Genomic DNA, 21,913 nt, shown 5'->3' with positions numbered 1-21,913 from the left:
CAATAATAAACTGAAAGACAATACGACTATTGTCTTTGGTGACCAGCCCCAGTCTGACCGCGCTTTATCAATACTCCAGTATCACGCATTTGGCTTGTGGACAAACTCGGCCTTTGGAATCCCTACCGCGTTCCGGTTAGTTTGAGAAAGATCGTGGCTACTTTCAAAAGGTTGTAAGGAGCCAATTCACGACTCTTTCAGGTAAATTGAAACGTTTTTCGATGCCTCATAGCGTAAAGCTTCGTTTTTTTGCATGATAGTGTCAAATGGAGGCGTCAATTTGCGCCTATATTGTAATTTTTGACAGATCGACACAGCTTTTAAAAACATGGCGACGTGAAGAATTTCTGTGTGGCTTATCAAATGGTGTTACTATCTAACGAGGATGTAATCGTTTATGCTTTCAGTTTTAGCGGGAAAACTGGAAAATGAAAGCTAACGGTGGTTGTAATCCAGGTGGTAAAGACAGAAAGCGCAAGATTTGCGACCAGGCGGCGGAACAAGAGAGGTAAACTAAATCTTCGCACTATAAATAAACGACCGTGTAGGTGACAGTGCAGTTATTCAAGTTCACACTGCATACTAAAGCACGCAATTAAAGAATTCATTATTTTAGCAACTTGTTTGCTCCTTTGACTGCAGTGACATTTAAACTACTGGGAGATCTAGGAAAGGATCAGAAGCGAACGAACCTAGTTCTTTTGCTGATAGATTCCTGTATTTGATAATAATCTTCTTAGAGTTCAGTTTTCGCCATGTTAATTTCCACCAGCATTGCAAAGCTTTGTGCTGCAGAAACTAGCCGTCATTAATCAAGACGGAGATTGAAAAGATCTCTCTGTTAGTTACCTTCACGTCAATAATTTTCGGGTCTTTTTACGCTGTCAAACATTTACACGCTCGGATGATTTGTTTTGTAGTCCATAGGATTATCAAAGAGTTCGATCTTTTATTTTTTTGCCGGGGCATTTAATAAATGGTTTATCGTGTCGATAGAATTCGTAATGTATAATTTATAGCCCGGATTGAAATTATTTAGCTCTAAGATAGCGTGAGGTATAGTAGCAATGCAGCGAAAATGCGACACATTACATTGAAAGAGAGACGTAAGAACTAGCCTCAATTTGATTGCGTTAAATGCTAGTTTATGGTATTTAAGGAAAAGTTTGGAACATTATCGTCTGCCTTCAGGTGGTGTTCGATTGAAATAAGGCAAATGGGAGCAGCTGAACCAATCAGTTTTCATTGACAAATATTTTTTCATCTACTTAAAACACTTTGTTCTTCTGCTGTTTACAATGCGTTCATATTCCTTCAGATTCGAGTTTCAATATATACTCCAAGCGACCAAGCCCAAACGGCAACCAGCGCTAACGGTTTCAGTAATTAAAGACTCTTTGTAGTAAGTGTTCACTGCATGTTAGGAAGTATGCGCTAACTCAAAACGTAATACACCCTCTGGCAGTTTGACGGCCACCTTACCTTACAGCATCACCCGATCGCGTATTACCTAATTGATCGCCGTCTCCTATACCATAATTTTACTGATATTTAAAAGCGTCGTGATGCAGTAAAAAATATCTTCTTCGGAATCTCTTCATTGGATTTGCACAGACCTCTGTAACTTGTGTACGATGTCCTTGAAATTTCAATGCAAATGTTTAGTTCCTTTTGTGAACTGATTAAATATGTAAATGTTTTGAAAGAGTTTCCTTTGCCATGTGTTACACCGATGATAATGAGGTTTTTAAACCCTCCCCATGTGGATGATTTATGTATTTATTCTGTAAGACGGAACCAAACGGGCTATTTTATTCCTATTTATCATCCTGCAATTTTATTTTATTTAGAGGGGTAAAATTTTTTTTATCTCAAAATCTGTCTGCATTGGAAGGCATGGCAATGTTTATGAATGTCTAGAGAGCAAAGTACAACATTGCAGTGCATTCTCAAATATCAAATTAGACTAAGCTTTGAACTGGAAGATAATGTAAAAGAGTGATGCATTTTGTAAAGCAATAGATGAATTCTAGTACCAACAGTGATCTGTTCCAATATGGTGTTGGTATGGGTCACAGAAATTACTGACTGGTTACACTCATGTCCGGTTAAAAATAAAATGGATCAATGACACATGAATTGATGATGAGTGATGAAACTTCTCTAAGGTGGCATTGGGTGAAAATATCTGATTTTTCTTAGATATGAAATTATTAATTTCTCTTTTACTAGATCAAGATTTTAGAAGTTGACCAGCCCATCGTATTATCTGCCAAACAATTCACTGATAATCTTTGTAGCTATGTAGACATATTAAGTTCCTTATTAGATTAAGAAATCAAAAGAAAAATTCTTTTGACTCAAATTGAGCATAGGTTAGGAATTGATTTGTCTGCAAGCAGTTTTTTTAGGTCTGCTAACAGTCATACCTTTAACAGTCATCCCAAATGATTTGCATAGAGATTATCTAAAAGCATACCAATAGTAATTTTGATATGACATGTGTGTAGTGTTATCAAATTGTCCATCTAAGATTTCTTCCTTAAGCCTTTCTGACAATTAACACACTTTCCACATTGAAATTTGTCATAGAGGCTTATATAGACCATCTCTTGAGCCTCAACTAAACAATAGTGGTTATTATCACTAAGAAGTGGCCGCATGGAAAAGAATATAACTGACAGTTAATTTTAGAGGAAAGATACCAAGAAAGATAACTGTTCTAATGGAGCTGGATTAATTTCAATACTTCTGAAGTTGCACTTTATTGACTCAGAAAAGAGCCATGTGCATGCCAGTCTCTCTTCATACAAACTTAAATTTATAGTCAACCACAGTCTCAAGTGATTATTTCCATAAAGAAAGTTTCTCCCTAGCTCTGTTTTTACCAAAGTTATTTCTGTATAGCAGCATACTGCTCAATTGTGTTAATTTTTTTAAATTTACATTTCTAATAAATGTGGTTATGGTCACGCAACTCATTGCTAATTGAAATCAAAGACAAATACACACAAAAGAAATATAAACCAAGATTTTGTTTAACCTATTATTTTGGGGTGCCAGTAGTGTAGTGTCAGAACTGAATGGAAGAGCTATACTTTGTTTGGGGAATTAAACATTCTTGGAATAACTTCAGCTTAGATTGATGCTCTGGTCAAAGTTTTAAGCTAGTTCAAATGCTTACTCATCTTTTGATTGTTTTTATTCATTCCTTGGATTGTTAAACTGCCTTGTTTTGTGTCTTTAGAGGTAAAAGGATCTTTGTTGAACTTGCCTGCTTGAAGAGTATTCAGTATAACCCAATGAACTTTGAAGTCTATTAATCACTCAATTTTTTTTCTTTCTCTGTCCTTTTTAAATGTCATACTGGACTGTGCCCTTTGATTCTTGGGAGTTTTAACAGATGTCTGCATTAAAGACGTATTTGTGGAACTTTTGTTTTTATTTTGTGCATGAGTAACTCACATTAAGCTTAGAAGTCCTTTAACTTAATTAAAGTTCCATGTTAAATGAAATTAAAAATGGTTTTTGAGATGGCTTCATGCTAAGAAATTTGAAAGAATGACAGTGAGGGGTGTGTAGTAATTGCAGTTAGTGTTGCAAGCCATGGGATAGTACCGCCAAGAACTACTCAAAATAACTCAAACTGTGCAATAATTATTAGTCGATGATATACTCTATTTTTGTTATGTTATATAATACATCAAGTTCCGATCTTTGACATTTCAGTCAACAAAATTAAATTGTGCCCTAAAGTCACTATTGTAACATGTTAGACATTTAATAGTAAAATTATTTTATTTTTGCGTGATGCAAACTCTTTAAATTGTGGTTAATCGGATGTTATGTGTAATTCAAATTATTGTATGTGAACACAGGATGAAAGTTCCACAGAGTGCATCGAGGCGGCACAGAGAAAAGATAAATGCAACTTTGGAGGAGCTTGGCAGTCTTCTCCCGCTGCCAGAAGATGCCAGATCAAAATTGGATAAACTGACAGTTTTGAAACTATCTGTCAGCTATTTCCAAACTCAAAATTATCTTCAGTCTGGTAAGTTCAACTGCATCCTTGAAGTACTTGTTTATCGCTGTTGGCTGCATCCTATGATTATTACTGGTGAAGATTAATCAATTACTTTCGGAAATAGCATGACTAAATGCTATGGAAATCCTCTTAGTTCCATATTAAGCAGCTCTTGATGGCCAGGAAGTTGTTTGCAACAAGAAGGAATGTCTGAAAATGGAGGAATTATAATGATACAATAATGCCTAAACTATTCCCTGACTAGTAACTCATGAGGTACATGTTCACTGTAAACCAAGAAAGACACAGTGACAGTCAAATTCAAGCACAGCATGGAATAGGATGCATTCTCATGAAAACCACATGACATGGCTATCACTCTGTATTGGTGATAATGGTTGCAAATTCACAACCTCTCAATTACGATGTAATGAATATTTTTTCTATAATTAGCTGCACCTTGACATAATAGTCACCATTTTGAGATGGAGTTGTGTCCAGTCAGGAAGAGGCAGAGAGGGGGGGAGTGAGGCAGGCTCAAATATCCCCTTCCCCACTCTATAACTCTTTGCCAAATGTTAAAATGTATGTTTTTTAAAAAATTCTGGAGATCTTTCAGTCTTCTTCAGCATCACCTCACTGTTGACAGTTTGACATTATTTCGTATTGGCTTATTTCAGGTTCTTATAGATATCGTAGACCTTGCCAGGTGTCCTTTATGAAAAAATTGCCAATGTGCTATTTGGAGTGTAACAGCCATGAGTTACATTTATATACCAATGGAAAGATTAAGAGATGTGCTCTCTGGCCAATTTTTTGTTTTGTTTTAGTGTGATGTAGGTAATACTATCTCAAGTGAGGCAATCAGGTATCAGATCTGATCAAATTCACATGTGATACTGAAATCAGGAGATTTATGCAATGGAAAGCATTTTCTGTCATATCATAATTGGCTGTTCACACTTTGGCAGACTGAAGAATGAATATCTTTTGGTAAAAACTTCTGTGCATTTCAATATTTTACCAATTGTGTCCTTGGAATCTGTTTTTAAAATAGTTTGACTTGAAAAATTTTAAAAAAATTGCCAAAAAAAAACTGTGGTATACCATATCCTTAACTGGGTAATTTAGTATTATCAACTGAGTTGATAACATAAATTGGCCACCATAAAGAGTTGAAAAGCTGAGATTTCAAGCTTAGTCCTTTGTCAGAGCAAAGGGTGAAGGGCTTATGCTAGAAACATCAGCTTTTAAACTCTTTGTGGTGGCCAATTAATAATATCAACTCTGTTGATAATACTAAATTACCCTGTTATACTCTCCTACCATTGCAGCATCACAGTTTCTTTAGGAACCTACTCCCTTAAGCAGCTTTAACTTATTTGTAAAACCAAGTTTATTTTCCTTCTCAGGGAAAAGAAAGAGACGTGTGGATGATGCATCTGTAAATGACATAACCAAGAAACTTGATGAGATGAACATAAATGTCAGTGATATTTCATTGGAGGTAAGTGTTTTTGATTTGTTGCAGGTTTTAATGTTATTTCATGGGGCACCATTCATGAAATTCTTCAAAAAATGAATAAAAAAGAAAGAAAGGAATGGCAATCATTTGGGTTTTTTTTTATCGAGGTTTTCCTAAGCATTGCTCTTTGGACTTTCTTAAGTCCCTATTGTCTGTGGTTATGGAGTTAAAATAACAAGCCATTGACAATGCTAGTAGGTGGTGTTATGCATATCCAGAGATGATTCAGGGTTGGTAATGTTATCGCATTGGGGCTGTTGGAGTTAAATAGCCCCCCTTATGCATTTCAAGCCATCTACTTTGTGTAACTTCACATTTTACAAGCTTCATGATTGAGATAGCATGATTTATGTCGGCATTAGCTGATCACATCCTTGTCTTGTGAGGAAAAATTATTCTACCTTTTGGAACACAATTTGGTCTTCCTCAGGTTATTCTTACTCAGGCAATTAATTATCAATCTATGAATTGATGGTGGAGGTAACAAGGAAAACCTATGGAAGTTTTCTTTTGCAGATAGGCAGTTTTATGAGTTGTTGTATGTAACATGAGCTTCAGTATCCATCACATTTTACTACCGAGAACATCTTTGTTGACAATATTTTCCTCTTAGGATGTAACATCCTCAATTACTGCTCCTTAAGCAGAGAAGAGTCAGAATTGTCCCTATCATGATTATTGGATGGGGTGTCTGGAGTTAAACCCCAAGTGGCCTCTGCTGAACAAATAGATTCAATAAATTTTTTTTTCACTTCAAAAAATTTACAAGAAGTTCATGTGGGATCAGGAGTCCCTCTTGAATTTTTATCTCTCTCTTCTGATGGGCAGTGGCGGGTTGATTGTGATTCAAAGATCTACCGCTGTATTTCTCTTAAACTCTGTCTTTCCCTTCATTTGCTTGGATTCATTAAGTGGGTAACCATCAGAAACACTATTGGCTCTATGGAATTTTTTGATGATGGATAATATATATTTTGTCTGCCCTGTATTATATTTTGAATTCCTTTTACCTTTTTTGATAACATTTAGATAAAATTGTGACAGCTTTGTTTAATTACTAGACACATTTGTATGTTTAGAGAAGAACTTTTTAAACATTAAGAATGTGATAAATAACAAAGATCAACTACCCTCAAAATTCAGTTATTTGTCAAAATTATTTGCATGATTTATTTTTCAAATACATAAAATTCAAAATTTAAAATTTGTTATCAACATGGCCAAAAAATCATTATTCATCTCACGTTTGCCCATTAACATGAATTAAATATATTGGCACTTGACATGGATAGGTACTTCCCATTAAATTTGCCAAGATGAATGATCAAGCTGTATATTGTCTCATGTTTTTAACATTAAGAAAAATGAAAAACGGCTGGTACCAAAATTAATGAAGTTCAATTGTTTTATATTCATTGCTTAAAGAGAAGTTTAAGAGGGCGCGATAACAGACTGTATGATGAAGCACTCGGCCATAACCTTTAGTTGTTTTTAGTGATATTTCATTGTTTCTGATAATTTACATGTGAATGGGTATATTTTTGCTGGTGATTGGACCTAAATTTAGATGAAGAGAGAAATTAATGTTTCTAACCTCCTGATGCGAGATACTCTTTAATTTTTACATAAATTATTTCTGCCCTTAATTTCTTTTTTTTTTTTCCACAAAGGTATTTTTGCCCTTATTTATATGACTATTTCCCTCTGTAACAATGTAAAAAGCTTAGGATTTGATTTCAAGCTAGTATGTTTACACTGAGTTTAACTCATGAAGCAAAAGTCATTGTGTTCCTTTTTGATGGGAGGGTGTTGACTTGATTTGAAATTCATGGTTGCCAATCAACTCTGTATTCAAAACAAGTGGATCTAATCGATCAAAACAAATCAAGCATGAGCTGTGTATGCACTGTTGTTGCGGTGTTAGATTAAGTGACTGAAATGCTACACAAATCTGGCGAAACAAATGTATTTGTCAATAGTTCCATTTTTTTAAGAGCATGTGGAGACTTTCAACTCCACATGCACCGTGAATAATTGAACCTGGCAAGACTTCAAAACAAGCCGTCAGGCTGCCACAGTCAAGGGTCAAACCCAACAAACCATGCAAACATTAGTCCTTATTTTTAGCAATGGTTTTGATTAGACTCCTGAAATAAACCATGTCATGAGTTGTTTATGTTAAAAAATGTAGTTCAAAATTTTCAAGTTCATCATTTTTTAATTTTTCCATCTTTAGGCATTTTAATTCCTTCTTGGTGTCTTCCTACTTGTTCTGCATTTCTCTCTACCAGACTAATATTTAAAAGTCTTCTTTATATGTAGTAAACTTAATTGAGGTTTTCACGAAACAGGAAAAAAACCACAAAATATCATGTACTCAGCTGCTTCACAAATTGCTCTTCTTTTTGTCTGTCATGTACTGAACTTTGAAATGCATGATTAATTATTCACAAAGGTCACAACAGATCTGAATGGCTTGCATGCCCCCAAAAAAATCTTTTTTGCTAATTTGAAACGTAGCAAGCTCAACCAAGAGTACTTAGCCCTTTATACCTAAAATCAGTGTTTATATTATCCATAATCTTGTCCTTACATTTCCTTTGGTACTGACATGGAAAATTCATTTAACAATCAAAACTTTGTAGGTTGGTGATCACTATCTTCATTCTTGTGGTCATAATGATTGATTCAGCAGTATAATTTGCAAGAGAAATTAGGTGCTGGTCACCAAGGGTGTAAATGGTTAAGGAAAGGTGCAAGGCAGAGTATCCAAACAAGACCAACTCCCATTGCTGGGGGAGCATATTGTAATTTCAGTTGCATTAAAGTGCACCTTAATGCTATCCCACTGTTGGAAGAGTAGATTGCAATTTCAGTTGCACTAAGGCTCACCCTCTGTTTGTGATGCTACCCATCGCGTGTTATCCACACTCAGCATTTTTTCTGGGTTTCCATGACATTTCATCTGCATTGATATGTTTGTATGCTCTTGGAAAGACTAACACTATTTGAGTCATGTGTCTTGTTCTTGTAAGAGCACATCACCATCTCAGACAGAGCTCAAGCTTACACCTTGTGGTGTATAGTCTTGTGCACAAACATAAGGGTGTGGTATATCCTGAGACATATCATGTAACAATGACAAACGCTGCTGATTATCCACACCCATTGTGAAGGCAAGAAGCTCTTAACCCTCAAACTTGTAGAAGTGATCAATGTTTAAGTTCTCCATGCAATATTAGTACATTTCTTGCAAGAAAATTTAGGGGGAAATGTGTGCTGCTTGAGGAGAGAATTATGAAATATTGTAGTTAGAGGCTAATAGAGCTTGCTGGTTAGTGTAAGGCTAAGATAAAAAGGTTACAGAAAGCAAGAGAAAATAATGACATGTTTTTGTGTTGTTATAATTCCTCTGAATCTCTGTTCTTAAAGTGAAACTGATCCCCAATTTGACAGTTCTTACTCCAGGAGCCAAGCCAGCATATTACATTTTTGTAATAATGTTTGGTTTAGGTTTGTATATATATGATCATCAAGCATTTTTACTATTTAAAGAATCAAAAGCAAATTCCAGTTGACCTTCATTGAAGTCAAAATTAGGATAAATTCAAATCGGTCACTCAAGTGAACGTTTTACCCATTGTAAATACTCTGAGTGCATGAAGTGGTCAATTTGTCAGTTATTTTTGGAAAATCATAATTTGCCATGAAAAACAGACAAGCAATGGGATTAAGAGAATTAGTATTGATTACAGGATGAGAGTGAAACATAACGCTAAATTTGTTGAGGGAAATAAGAATTTCTCGTCGTAAATTGGAATCGTAAGAGATTAACCTAGATTTCAATTTAAACTGAAGAATAATCTAAAAGAAGCGGTTTTCCAACAGCGATTTTCAAGTTCAAGTTCACGGATAATTAGATCAAGATGCGTTTCAGACAGGAAAACATCATGCACTGTCTGACATTTGAAATTTAAAGAAGTTTCTAGAGTTTATTGTCTGTTATGTTAATTGCGTCATGCAAGAGACCTTTCATGCATTTTGTCAACTTCCTTTAATAGACATGTGAATTTTGGTCAGCTGTGTTAAAGATTATGACATATAGACAGTTACAGTAGGATCGCTTTTTTTTAAAATCTACTTAAAGTAGCTCATGTGGACAATTTACCATTAGCACATTTCACTTCACTCTAAATGGCTTCCAGGTGCGACTGTTTAACTAGACTCTAAAAATAGGCCCCTGAAAACTTTTGAGTGACTTGTCTTTTGTTATTTGCTAATTTGTGATAAATATAGGACAAATTTGGAGACTTTTTTATAGGTTTTAAGTATTCTTAACAAGTTTATTTTCAAATTGCTGCAGGGCATTTTGCAGTTGCAGTTTACATAACCACAGATGATATTTGTTTCCAGAAACATCTTACAAGATGTCTTTTTTTACTTATCGATTAGCTGGAAATGCTTTGAGATGATCAGCATGATGATGCCTCCAGACACTTGTTCCTGATTGCTGGCCTTAAATGACAGATAAACTCACATGCATAGGCACCTAAACTCATGTTTTGCAGCATGACTATGCATGTTTGAAATGAAGTTCTTAATTTACATATTTTTGCATTTCATGATGGTGGTTGCTTTTGTCATGGTTTCATGGTTTACCATTACTCGCCTTTGCAAACAAATTTTTGTTCAAAGCAAATGATTGACCAAAACTTTGCAGCTGAACCTGGAAAGAAAATGGTTGCTCTTCACTAATTGACTGATGAAAGCTTTTTTTGAATAGTACGCAATTGATCATGTTTAAGACTGAAAGCTGTTTGCACCTGTGTTGCCTAGCTTGTAAATATTCTCTTGTTTTATATGAATACAATTAAAATCGTTTATATGGGTGGTAAATGTGTCTAGAGAAGTTTGGGGTTGTAAATCCATCATATCTCTTGGAAAAATAGAACAGGAAATAAAGAAGGAACTTAATTTGCAATGCTGCGAGCCAATTGCAAGGATTCTAAAGTAGGTGCATGGAGTTATTAATGTCTGGCAGGATGCTAAATATCTTTTTAATCTTGCTATGACCATCAGGCCTTGGATTCCTTTTTCCTGGTTCTGTCAGATTCAGGAGATGTCTTCTTTGCGTCAGAGAATGTCTATAGATATCTTGGATACACTCAGGTAACTAATGAAGAAGATGTATATGATTAAAAAAAAAAAAAACCCAAAAAGATCACTTAACCCTCCAACTCCCAGATCAAATTTGTAATTCCCCTTACTGTCAACCATACAATTATTGTAATGTTAGTTCAGAGAATTTAGTATTGGATAAACTAATCCTAAACTTGATATTTTTCTTTATTCTCATCACTTATCTGGTTGATGTTGTATTGATATTGTAAGGAGAAATTCTGTCATGGTCACTCATGGGAGTTAAAGGGTTAAGGTAAATTAGACACAGTATGAAACAAAAACTCGTGCAAGAAAACAAAACTATCCTTGGAAGGTTGTGATACCAGGCCTTATAAGTAAGCAAAGTTTAAAAAAAGGGGCCCAGGTGTTTGTAGGACCAATAATGCCATCTAACCGATAAATCACTATCCAGTGGGTAAGGTAGTGGTAACAAAATACTCTGTGCTATCCATGAATAAATCTTAGCATTCACCACCCTTCAAGCAACTAGGGCCAGGCTTTAAGAATGAGTTAAGCTCCAGCTTAAGGGGTTTGAAATGAAGAAATACATATACTATTATTAAAGAGTCTAAATGAAGATAATTAGGGTGCAATTTTTTGTCATTTTTGGGTGTCCTATTAGCTCAGGTGAAGGGGGAAGCAGAAAAACCCCGATGCAGGAGAGATGGGATGGTTGAAGTCTCTTTGAAGGATGATGATGGTTAGCTCAGTAGGAGTCACACACACTTCTCTCTATTTTGTGAGGTTTATTGTTTTAGAATTTCTTATCAGCATCACCCCAGTAGGTAGCGAGAGTTTCCTCCCCCTCTCCACATCTTGCCTCCATGCAAGGGTTACAAACATGAAATCTACCCAGCCCAACTCTTTAGGAAGTTGCAATAACTTAACAAAGTCAGATTAACTCTACCAGTGGATGTTCACTGGAGCCATGAAGACTTACCAGTTATGCCTGGGCTGTTATTTTGTTGAAGACTAAATGAAATGATTCCTCTTTCAACAGACATTTTTGATGCACCAGAATTTCCTCAATTTTGTACACCAGGAAGATGTTGTAGGATTTGAAAGATGCTTACGACGGTCTGCAAGAGCTGTGAGTTATCTGTCTCATTAATCAGGACCCAGTTGTATAAAGGGCAGATAATGCTATCCAACAGACAAATCACTATTCAGGGGATAAGTGATGGCAAGATGGATAGTGTTATTCAATGAATAGAGATTTATCCTGTGGATAGCGTTATCCAACCTTTGAACAACCAGGCCAGGTTTTCTTTTCACAAAGCAAACAATTTACATTGAACAATCTTAAAGGATTCTCTTTTCAGACAATACTATGAAATTTAAATTTGGAGAATGTAGTAACGCTGAATGTTTGAAAGATTTTATGTATTAATCCCCCAAACAAATGTGATTTTAACACACTATCCTGCGAGCTTGTAATGAGAATAGGCAGGCTTATGAGCTGCAGGGTGTTATCTTGATCCAATGCCAAATTATTTTGTATACTTTACAAGGAAATGGTGACATCCAGAAGGGAGAATTTTCTTTTAAGATCAGTGGAGTCAAAGGGCTCACCCCCCAACCATCTTAGGAGACTAAATGTTGGTTTGGTTAATGTGAAGCTTTCTTACTCCTCACTGGTGCACATCTTTTAGGTTGCCTGCTCGGTAATTACTTAGCTACTGTGCACAAGATTTTGACTTTTTTTAAAAAAAAAATTGTACTCTTATTTGTTCTTGAGTTTGATCATGTCAGTGATTGAGACGCAAGGGAGGGATGGCTGGGGGCTCAATTATTCTTTCCATGCTTACTTAAGGAAGCTATCATACAGAGCCTGAAATAGTGAAATATCAAACGGCAAGTTTGTCCTGCGATAAATACTTTATTTCGCTAAGTTTTTGTACTTAACTAACTGACCCATTTATCTCTACTTTTTTTTATTTTTGAAGAGAATTGTCGAGTTGGAAAACGGAATAGGACTTGATTGTCAAGAATTGGAAGGTATCAACATTGAACTCTGTATGAAATTCTCCAGTCTTTATCAGTATTCAATTTACCAGTAATTTTACAGAAGTTTATTTTTACACGTGACCAATGTGGACGTTTTTAGCTTCTAACAGCAAATCAAGAACTGTTTTGAATAAAGCTTTCGTCCCGAATTATTTCTCGATCACTTTCGTCTTGCTTTTTAGTTAAAGATAATTCCATGTAACATAAATTATCTTCACACACAGACAAATTTGCTTATTTACTTTGAAATCCGATCCGTGTACCTGTTTGTTTCTCCAAATTTTAACTTTTGCGTAGGCACGTGTTACGCTTAGGTGTGAATGGGTTAAAGTAATTTTTGGGAACCAATCTCTAACTGACTGTATAAGGAGTTTAGGCCTTTCCTAACAAAATAGCTTACACGAACAACCACGCCAGACTCTAAAGTCAACTGGTAACTCAAACGCACTCCGTAACCTGTGATTACTTCTAGTTTTAAAATTTTATTTATTTTTTAATGAATTTGAAAAATGACCATAACATCCCAGATTTACTTTCAACACCGAAGTGAAAATTACTCTTGAAACCTAGTCTATTGTAGAAAAAATCATCAAAAGTTCAAGAGCCTAAATATAACTTTAACAATCTTTGTTTCCAGAACAACCAATTCCTCAATTGTGCTTCTGCAGCATCAAGTGCCATGCAGGAAGACAGTCAAGCCACGTTAGTCCATTCTACTATAGGGTAGGTAGTTACAGTAGTAAAACACGAAGCTGTGGTAAAACTTGTCACACGAGTTGTAGTTTCGGTAATGCCTCCGTGGCATTAGAAGTTTAGTATCCCAAAGTCACAATCACAGGTTTTCTTTCTTTAAACACCACCGTTTTTTTTTTTTTTTTTATCCTCTCACACCTTTTCTAAGAAAAAACACTCCTTAAAAGCGACATGCACGACTGCAATCATTTACAGTGTCAATCAAACTCAACTACGTTCAGGCTCAGTCTTCAATAGTAGTAGCTCAGGCTTTGGTTGTTTGAGGGGTAAATTATGGTATTGGATGGATGAATCGCTATACAGCGGAAAAGCGTTAACAAAGCCTACTGTGCTGTCCACTGGATAGAGATTTATTCAGTGGTTAGTGTTATCCATCCTTTGCATAACCGGGGGGAAGTGATGATAGAAATGTGCTTGCTCTGATTGGTTCAGTGTTGTTAAAGGTATTTTTAATATTAATTCTTATCGTTGGTGTTATTGCCAAATCTTAAACTTGGTTCCAGACCCTGTTTTGTGTTAACCCTCAAACTTCAAAAGGGATTTACATGAAACTTCTCCCTATAATATCCATACTTAATCCAGAAAACAGATAATGAGAATACCCAAACTTATTGGGTAGAGGTTGTTGCCTTGATTTAACATCAAATTCTCATAACTAAGTGACAAGGAAATGTGTAACAGTTATAGGGTAGAATTAAGAATCAGATTTTAAGAGCGAAAGGGTGAATGTGGTTCTTATTTTTCGATCATCACACAGTCATTTAAATTTGACGGAAAAATCAAGCCTCTACTGAATGGCAAGAAGAAGCAGTTTGGATTATTCGCTCTTGTTACTCCAGTCAACCCCGCCAATCCATTTACCAGTACTCCTAAAGAGTTGCTTCAGTTGTACAGTTGTAAGATGGGACTAGATCTGAGGGTACGCAAGCTTGACACAAGGTGTGTTTCATATTTAAATCCATGTGGCAGAAATTGTTCCAAAGTCCCTTACAAACTAGCCTGTACCACTGAAATTCCAAGGAAGAAAGGACGAGCGAAATAGCTGGAAAAATGCCTGGCGAAAAACAATGCTGGACGGTTTTAGGAGGAATCAGCAGTGGGATGAGAAGCTCTCCTTCTCTCTCCCCCCCCCCCCCCCCCCCCCCAATTTTTGTTTACTCTGACGCTCTTTCCTTTTTTCACCTGCCTATCTTTTCGCTTGCCGAAAATTTGGTAGCACACTCTGCATTTGCACTTTCCTGTAGGCAGCCATGAAAATCGTAGCCGCCTGATAAGGTCTTAAAATTGCGTGACCTAACATTTAGGTTGTAAATGAGTTTCAAGCTGAAGGTCATATAGACAAGCGGAAATCTTTTCCCAATACAGGAAACTAACAACTTGACAGTAATGAAGTTCCTTTAGGAACCCCTTGCAGCGTTGCACTTTGGGGGCTTCTTTAAAGTGTTTTAACTTGGCTTTGCAACTTGTATTCTATTGCTTATTCAACGCAATGTTGACAGTTAGTGTTTTATTTCTGTTTGTGTCGACAGAGGACAGAAATCTTTGTTTTATCCTGATAAGGAGGCTGTAAATATGACTGGTTATATGATTGCTCATCCTGACGATATCCCAAGTCTGATGTTGGCCCACCAACAAAGTAAGCACTCTTCTGTTACCGTAGAGGGGATTTTAATTTATCATCGATAGTTGTCCGCAGTTATATGCGTTTGTTTCTTAGACTTCGTGACAGCTGTCGTTTGGTTGCGTCAATCAAGGTGTTCGAGAGAGAAAGCGTTGCTTGATGCGACCAACTAATGTTTACTAAGGTGACCATTTAAGTCTCTGGCTCTTGTGAATGGGAGTGTACGCGCTACCCTCGCGAGCAATCACAAGCACTCTGTGATGGCCGAGAATACATTTCCAAAGGAGTAGCACCCCTAGGCACTTCTTGCTACTCAAACTGGGGTGAGTTTTGAGAACTCGAGAGGCGCTTCGATATACTGACTTAAATCGCAGAGAGGTATTTAACATACACATTTTTTTTGTCATTGTAGTCACAGCTACAGGAGTATGTGAAATAGTGTTCAGGCTTACAAATGGTCAAGGAGTATTCCAGTGGATCAGAGGGAAGGCAAGGACTCTGTATGATAAGAATAACAAGCCAGAGGCTATTACTGCTGACAATGTTCTTTTGAAGTGAGTCGAACAATTTTCTTTCCTCTTTTAGTTTTGGTTTAAAGTGATGTACAGGGCACTGACTCGTCACCAGTCCTCTTCTTTATTTGCGCAGCGTGGGAGTGTGACTCGTGTGGGAATGGGACTTGCGTGGGAGTGTGATTCTCGTGGGAATATGATGCGCCTGTGTGTGAGGAGGGGAAGAGAGGGCTTTTTCCAAGATGGTGGACGGTTGAAAAATGGAAAACAGACCTTCTCCTTGTGCTAATTATAAATCATAACTACTCCCTTATAGGGTTGTTTTATAGGAAGATCTTCTAACTATATTGTCCACAGTGCAAGGGATTCGACATGCATTTACCTTGCGTCTACTTTAAATTTCTCATTGAGTTTCTCGTTAAATTTTTTTACTTCTTTCAGCGATGAACAAGGACCATACTTCAGAAAGGTTTGTTATGAAGCGCTCCTTGAATGGAAGTCTCGTCAGAAGTCTCTTCCTTCGGTTCCCGGTGAGGATGACCACAATGCACGTCTGATGGTAATTAGTCAAGAAAAAGGGCTTAAAACACCACCACCACCACCACCACCACCACAAGCGAATGGACTTCAAACGGGCGCTGTTCCTTCATCTGTTCCTTCATCTGTTCCTTCCCGGTCACAAAATGTACCAGATGAACCACGCCCAGTGGATTTGCCGTGTGCAGTAGACAGATCATATCCCCCACCCCCACCAAACGGACTACTTCCACAAGGCATAACAGGTGCATCAAGTGGGGCACACACAGGGATACCAACCCCATTGGGTAGATCATTCTCGTCCAACAGCCTTGTTTCAGCTGCCGTGCCACCTCTGGCCACTTCCAGGGAAACTGGTAACATCAGTGGGCAAGGTTTGTGTTAAGCGTAGTTTCAGTTTTTTCAAGTGTGTCAAATAACATCTGTTTTAATCTCTTTAATTAGCCATCCTTGGTTTATTCTTGCTTCTTTCGTTGTTTCCTATACGACTGAACCAATTCTTTTTTATTTTTTTGTTTGTTTCCTATCCGACTGAACCAATTTTTTTTCACTTTAAAGCTGAAGGTAGCTTTACACTTCGCAAAAAGGGAGATTTCTGTCGCGTGCTAGTTAAGAAGCTCGAGTCAATTATCAGGCATTGAAATGGAGAGCGAATAATCTTAGTTGTTTTGGCACACTTCCACTGGTCGTTCAAAACCTCACAACAAAAGAGGCTCTAGTTTTTTTATTTTTTAATTTTTATTATTTTGTTTACAATCACACACTGCAAGACCGCTTACTATCCATCACCGAATAGATAGCGAACGGCGTAACCGATCAGATTGCAGTATGGGTGATAGAACATTGGTAGATTTATACGAATTTGACATTGCTTCTTTTAGCTGCCAAACAATCGTCTTTATGCCAGTAGTTGCTAAGGCTGATGAAATCCTTAACAAAGAAAATGACGTAGTTAAGGTAACAATAAAAGTTGTTCTTTTCTTTACATCGTAGGAATGACTGTCATGCCTGATGAAGTGTTACTGGACGACTCCAAAGATATTGAGATTACTGACTTTAGCAGTGCAACCAATGTGGCAGAACCTAGCGGTCCTAAATTGCCTACGTTTGACTTGACGTCAGGTTCATCAAAGTCGTGTATGTTTGGGTCTGCACACCTGAACAGGCAGCCTGTAGAGATGAAGCCAACTTTGGCGCACAGTGGAACTGGTCACAACTTCAAGACGGAAAACCGGAATGATTCAACTCATTTGTTCTCAAAACGGAGTAAGTCGGCTCACGAAGAGATTCATCGCATCAAACAATTCCTTATGGGTGATGAAGCAAACTCCTTAACCCATCTACCTCGGGCTGATAACACACTTGCTATCAATGGGGGAAGTGTTCACAATGTCGCTGATCCTTGGGCCGGTTATCCAGTTGACTCATCGCCTGTTCTACCTGAGGTAAGTTTCCCGGATGACGACGATGAGTGTTCGATGAACTATCCGCAGGCTTTGCAGAGTGAAATGCGTCCGCCTTATCAACCAAACGGGTGCACTTTACCCGGGATGGTTCAAGGCAATGTTACGAGCACGCAGTTCGTTGGAACTCAACAACCCGACGCAGATAACTTTGTATATCCGTTTTTACCAGACATGAGTAGCCTCAGCCATGTGAATTCTTCAAACGCCTTTGTTAACGGCATATCTAAGCAGGAAATTCATCAGATGTCAGCAACCATAGATGGATTGCCATCATCGTTGCACAATGGGCAGGAGTTTAATCCAGCATTCCGTTCCCCAGAGGGAACCCTCCCTCAGTCATTTACGCCGAGCTACCAACATAACCATAATGGACTACCCCACCCTCAAAGGGGTGCTGGTTTTAACCCAGTCGTAGATGCTACTTCTGCAAACCATTTTCCTCTTGATTTTATGTTAAACTCCAACACCACAAGTGTACCAAGTCAAGACACTAGCCTGTGGTTTTCATCAACTAATGCCACTAACCTAGCTCAGAATTTGCCCCCAAAAATCGAAGATATGCCAAGCGTGGATGAAATTACGCCAAGCTTGTATGCAAACACTACCATGGCTCCTTACACTAACCCTGAACAGTTTCACAATGGACATCTCTCAGAATCTGTGCAGCTATCCGATGCATTTCAGCCTCCGAATGGTATGCACTTAAACCAGTCCGGTGTGAATCAACGCTTTCAAAAACAAACTTTTCAGAAAGAGCCCGGAGGTGCGAAGAATGTGGATCCAAATTTACATCAAGGTGGAAATAGCTTACTTAGAATGATGCTTACCCTATAACTAGAGAGTCTAACTTGGTTGTTTGCATGAAAATGGTGTGGCAGGGAAAGGAAGTCTTGCTCTGTTTCTTAGCTTCCGAGAGACGCGCGACCCTTTTATACGTTTTAATTAACGGTTGCTTCAATTCAAACGGGAGCTAGTAAGAGCATTTTTCAATTGACTGTCGAAGAACGGAAACCAAAGTTATCATAACAAAGAAAAGCATTATCGTTAGCCGATGATAACTCATATTTAATACAGGCAAACTACCCAAAGCGTGGGAAAATGTGGGTGACCAAGCCACGACTGTTGTTGGTGTTGCGTCTGAAAGGATGGCACGAGTTTTCTGGGCTAACCACAGAGCGAGGTAAAGCAGAACTTAAGTAATTCCGGATTACTTGCGACATTCCATTGAAAATTGCTCTATGTGTAAAGCAACAGAAATACTTTATTATGTGAAAACGCTTACTTGGTACCAAATAAGTCAGCGGTCGTAAATTTTCACCCCAGCACGAACGTCGATTAAACGACTACGCGCTACTCAGTCGATCGGTCTGTACGTTGCTTGTCGGATAAAAATTTCGGGAGAAATTCGGTCGGCATTCGGTAGCCTTTTTGTTCGTGGTGTGTTGTCGGTAACTAGTCAGCTTAAGAGTTTAAGGAGTAAGTTAAGAAGTGACTCGATAAAGTGACCTCAAACGTTGTATTTATCAGTTAAATCTGTTTGAGGTGACTTTGGTTTGTTGGTAGATATTTCCTGAATAATCTATGTTGGTGAAGAAGTCGATAGTTCGTCAAAGTTTTCATTCGTTTGGTTGCGGTTTTTCCGCGATCATCGATCGGTCAAACATCGAGGTATCCATAGTTCGTCTTTAAATTTTCGGCAACTTTTGAGCGGCTACTAGGCAGATTACAAATAGCTTAATACATTAATACATTTTTAAAAGAATAGTTTTCCCGCTTAAGAGAAAGTCTTACTTAAAGTAGAGAATAGTGTCTTGAATTATTTCTTGTACTAGTTTTACAAACACGTCGTAATATAATCGTAACTAAATTGTCGTGCTACCATACAAATTATTTCACATTAGTTTAGGCCAATTTGGATTATAGAAAATAAATTTCTTAGTAAAAGACTGCGTAAAAGTATTTTGGTCGGGTAAATAACATTAGAAAGCTAAAAGCAAATTGAAAAGCAACTAGGACAAATGAAGATTTAAATGATATATCGGAATGAAAATGACGAGTTCTAGACACTAGTAAGCCTCTGAAATCGTAACGTAGCTACTTCTAACTTGAGGGCCTAGTAATTCGGTGGGCGGATGAGATTATACACCAAGGCCTAGTTGTTCACAGGGTGGATAATGCTATCCACTGGATAACATCTTTCCGGTGATAGCGTAGTAAACTTTCTTCACAGTTAACCACTGGATGGCGATTTGTCCGTCGGATAGTGCTATCCGTCCTCTGAACAACAGGGCGCGGTTAAATCGCACTCTTAGTAACATTGTAGTGTGATGTGTTGTGTTAAAAGTTGAACATTAGCCACGCTTTGAGAAACAGTATTCCATTACCTGTTGTGTTGTGTGACTCATCAGAGTATGGGTCGGCCTATATTGTATTACTTGGCAACAGTGGTGTGGTACGGTGTTGTAATGAAATGCCCGTGGAAAGAGCGTCTTCCCCAAGAAGAGTCGCGTACCTACTACTCGGGTCGTTGTTAGATGAACGTAAACGGCGGCCTGTTTCGTGTGTGTTTTACTCATTAGATTTATATTGGAATTTTATCATGGGACATAGTCGGGACTTGATCAGTGTCCCCTGAACAGAAAGGAGGCTTCAATTTGCTCATGCCAATTTTTTTAGGACGTAAACGGACATCTCTGGAATTGGTCCCTTTTCTTTTCACCCTTTATGTGTTTCTGACGTTTTCAAAATAAATTCATTGAGAAAAGACTCTTCAATCTTGGCATCTCTGTACAACGTTTTACAGCTGTGTCCTTATCTGCCCAAGTATTTTTATACTCATTCTATGTGATGGTGTTTCTTGCCTGGAAAGTGTTTCATTTCATTACTTTGGTTTTTCTCAGAATACTCAGTCTTGTAAGTTAATCATTGTAACTGTAATACGATGTAATCTGGAATATATAAAGAGCTTATTATTTCTTATGTCTAATAATATCCACTATATAGCAATACAATCTTGTATTATATGTACAGAACTGAATGATGAGATATTACTAGCTTCCAGAAATTAGACTCGCACCCAATTATTATTTGCATTTTTCGGACGAGAGAATATTGGGCGTTATGACACCTTTTTCTTAATAATCTAGATTCAAGTCTTCTCTCACTTCGAAGGCACCACTAACGACTGGGTGCGAGTCTATCAAAGTATGACAACCTGGCTTGAAAACCTAATAATTGAAGAAGCTGGCAAATAAGATTATAGCTATAAATAATTCTTTCGGACGATGTGTCATTCGTTTTAGGCGAAACTAGCGAAGATAGAGTAACTTAACGCGTTTAGTAATGCATTATTGCCGACATACTCCCTGATCGATTTTGTAGAAGAAAACGGACTTAATCCAGGTGTGATAATAAAGTCAAGCCCCATGATATTTAGAGATGGCTAAACAGCAGAATTTTAAAATTACTAGTGTTATTTACAGTTCAGAGAACGTTTTATTATGACAACAGAGAAACTATTTCTTGTGTTTATGACAGTAAAGGTATGGCTAAATATGGATTTTAGTGCGGCTGTTTCCTTCTACTGGCGTTTACTTATCACATTAACTCTTAGATCAGATTATTAATTCTCCCTTCCCATTGGGAAACTTTTTCCTACAAACTAGGGCGTTGGGAAATTTGGGTATTTCATTAAGATAACACCAATCAGCTCGTCAGCCTGCATATTCTCATTGCCTGAAGGCCAGATGATACATCAATCCGAGAATGAAATCGCAAGAAAATGAATTTTCAATTATCCCTTGGAGATATTTGGCCAGGAATTTTCGCGAAGTTTTTGAAAATTGTCGCTAATTGGAAGGAAAGTAACAGAAAAACACCGTGCAAGCAAATAATGAACCAAAATAGGGAATGGGTGTTGCAGAATAACAAGGGCTGGGAAAGATGAAATCTAAAAAAAAACGTTTGATGAACCATGCTCGAATCCCTTGTGACCACTTGGTCGTGGGGGGACTGGACAAGAGATTTGCACTCATCATTTGACAATTCTTTGCATATTCTTGGAAATTTGTTAGCCGAAAAATGCTTAAAATCAATGCAGATTATCTTAGTAAAGGAATGAGGAGTAACGATTCATTCTTGTTAGAATCAAGTACAGTGTGATTTACCAACAGTCATATGTTCTCAACAAACCGCGAAGTATGGTCCAACCACCCCCACCCCCACCCCTTACCCCAACTGTTGGTGCAAACTGATCGTTTTCGTGCAGCATACCGTTAATTGATGTTA

The 21,913-nt window shown here is 37.5% G+C and overlaps 1 protein-coding gene across 1 annotated transcript; it reads left to right on the top strand.

The window, feature by feature from the left end:
* The first annotated feature begins 66 nt into the window (after window positions 1-66).
* LOC131786003 (circadian locomoter output cycles protein kaput-like) lies at window positions 67-20,169 on the top strand. Its single transcript, XM_059102980.2, has 13 exons — window positions 67-201; window positions 408-508; window positions 3,879-4,051; window positions 5,437-5,531; window positions 10,629-10,718; window positions 11,731-11,820; window positions 12,677-12,728; window positions 13,375-13,460; window positions 14,248-14,429; window positions 15,020-15,126; window positions 15,524-15,665; window positions 16,065-16,534; window positions 17,154-20,169. The coding sequence occupies exons 2-13, from the start codon at window positions 429-431 to the stop codon at window positions 18,458-18,460; spliced, it is 2,874 nt and encodes a 957-aa protein (XP_058958963.2). The 5' UTR covers window positions 67-201; window positions 408-428; the 3' UTR covers window positions 18,461-20,169.
* Window positions 20,170-21,913: the final 1,744 nt, after the last annotated feature.

Source organism: Pocillopora verrucosa, chromosome 8 (assembly GCF_036669915.1).
Source record: "Pocillopora verrucosa isolate sample1 chromosome 8, ASM3666991v2, whole genome shotgun sequence".
Lineage (NCBI taxonomy): Eukaryota > Metazoa > Cnidaria > Anthozoa > Scleractinia > Pocilloporidae > Pocillopora > Pocillopora verrucosa.
Note: the sequence above shows the minus strand (reverse complement) of the source record. Positions and strands in the feature narration are given on the sequence as shown.

What these genes read in the sequence shown, in the direction of transcription:
- LOC131786003 (XM_059102980.2), top strand. Translation starts at nt 429, where the DNA reads ATGAAAGCTAACGGTGGTTGTAATCCAGGTGGTAAAGACAGAAAGCGC. An exon ending in TGATTGTCAAGAATTGGAAG is followed by an intron (nt 12,729 to 13,374) that starts GTATCAACATTG and finishes CTTTGTTTCCAG; the next exon opens with AACAACCAATTCCTCAATTG. An exon ending in TTAGTCCATTCTACTATAGG is followed by an intron (nt 13,461 to 14,247) that starts GTAGGTAGTTAC and finishes ATCATCACACAG; the next exon opens with TCATTTAAATTTGACGGAAA.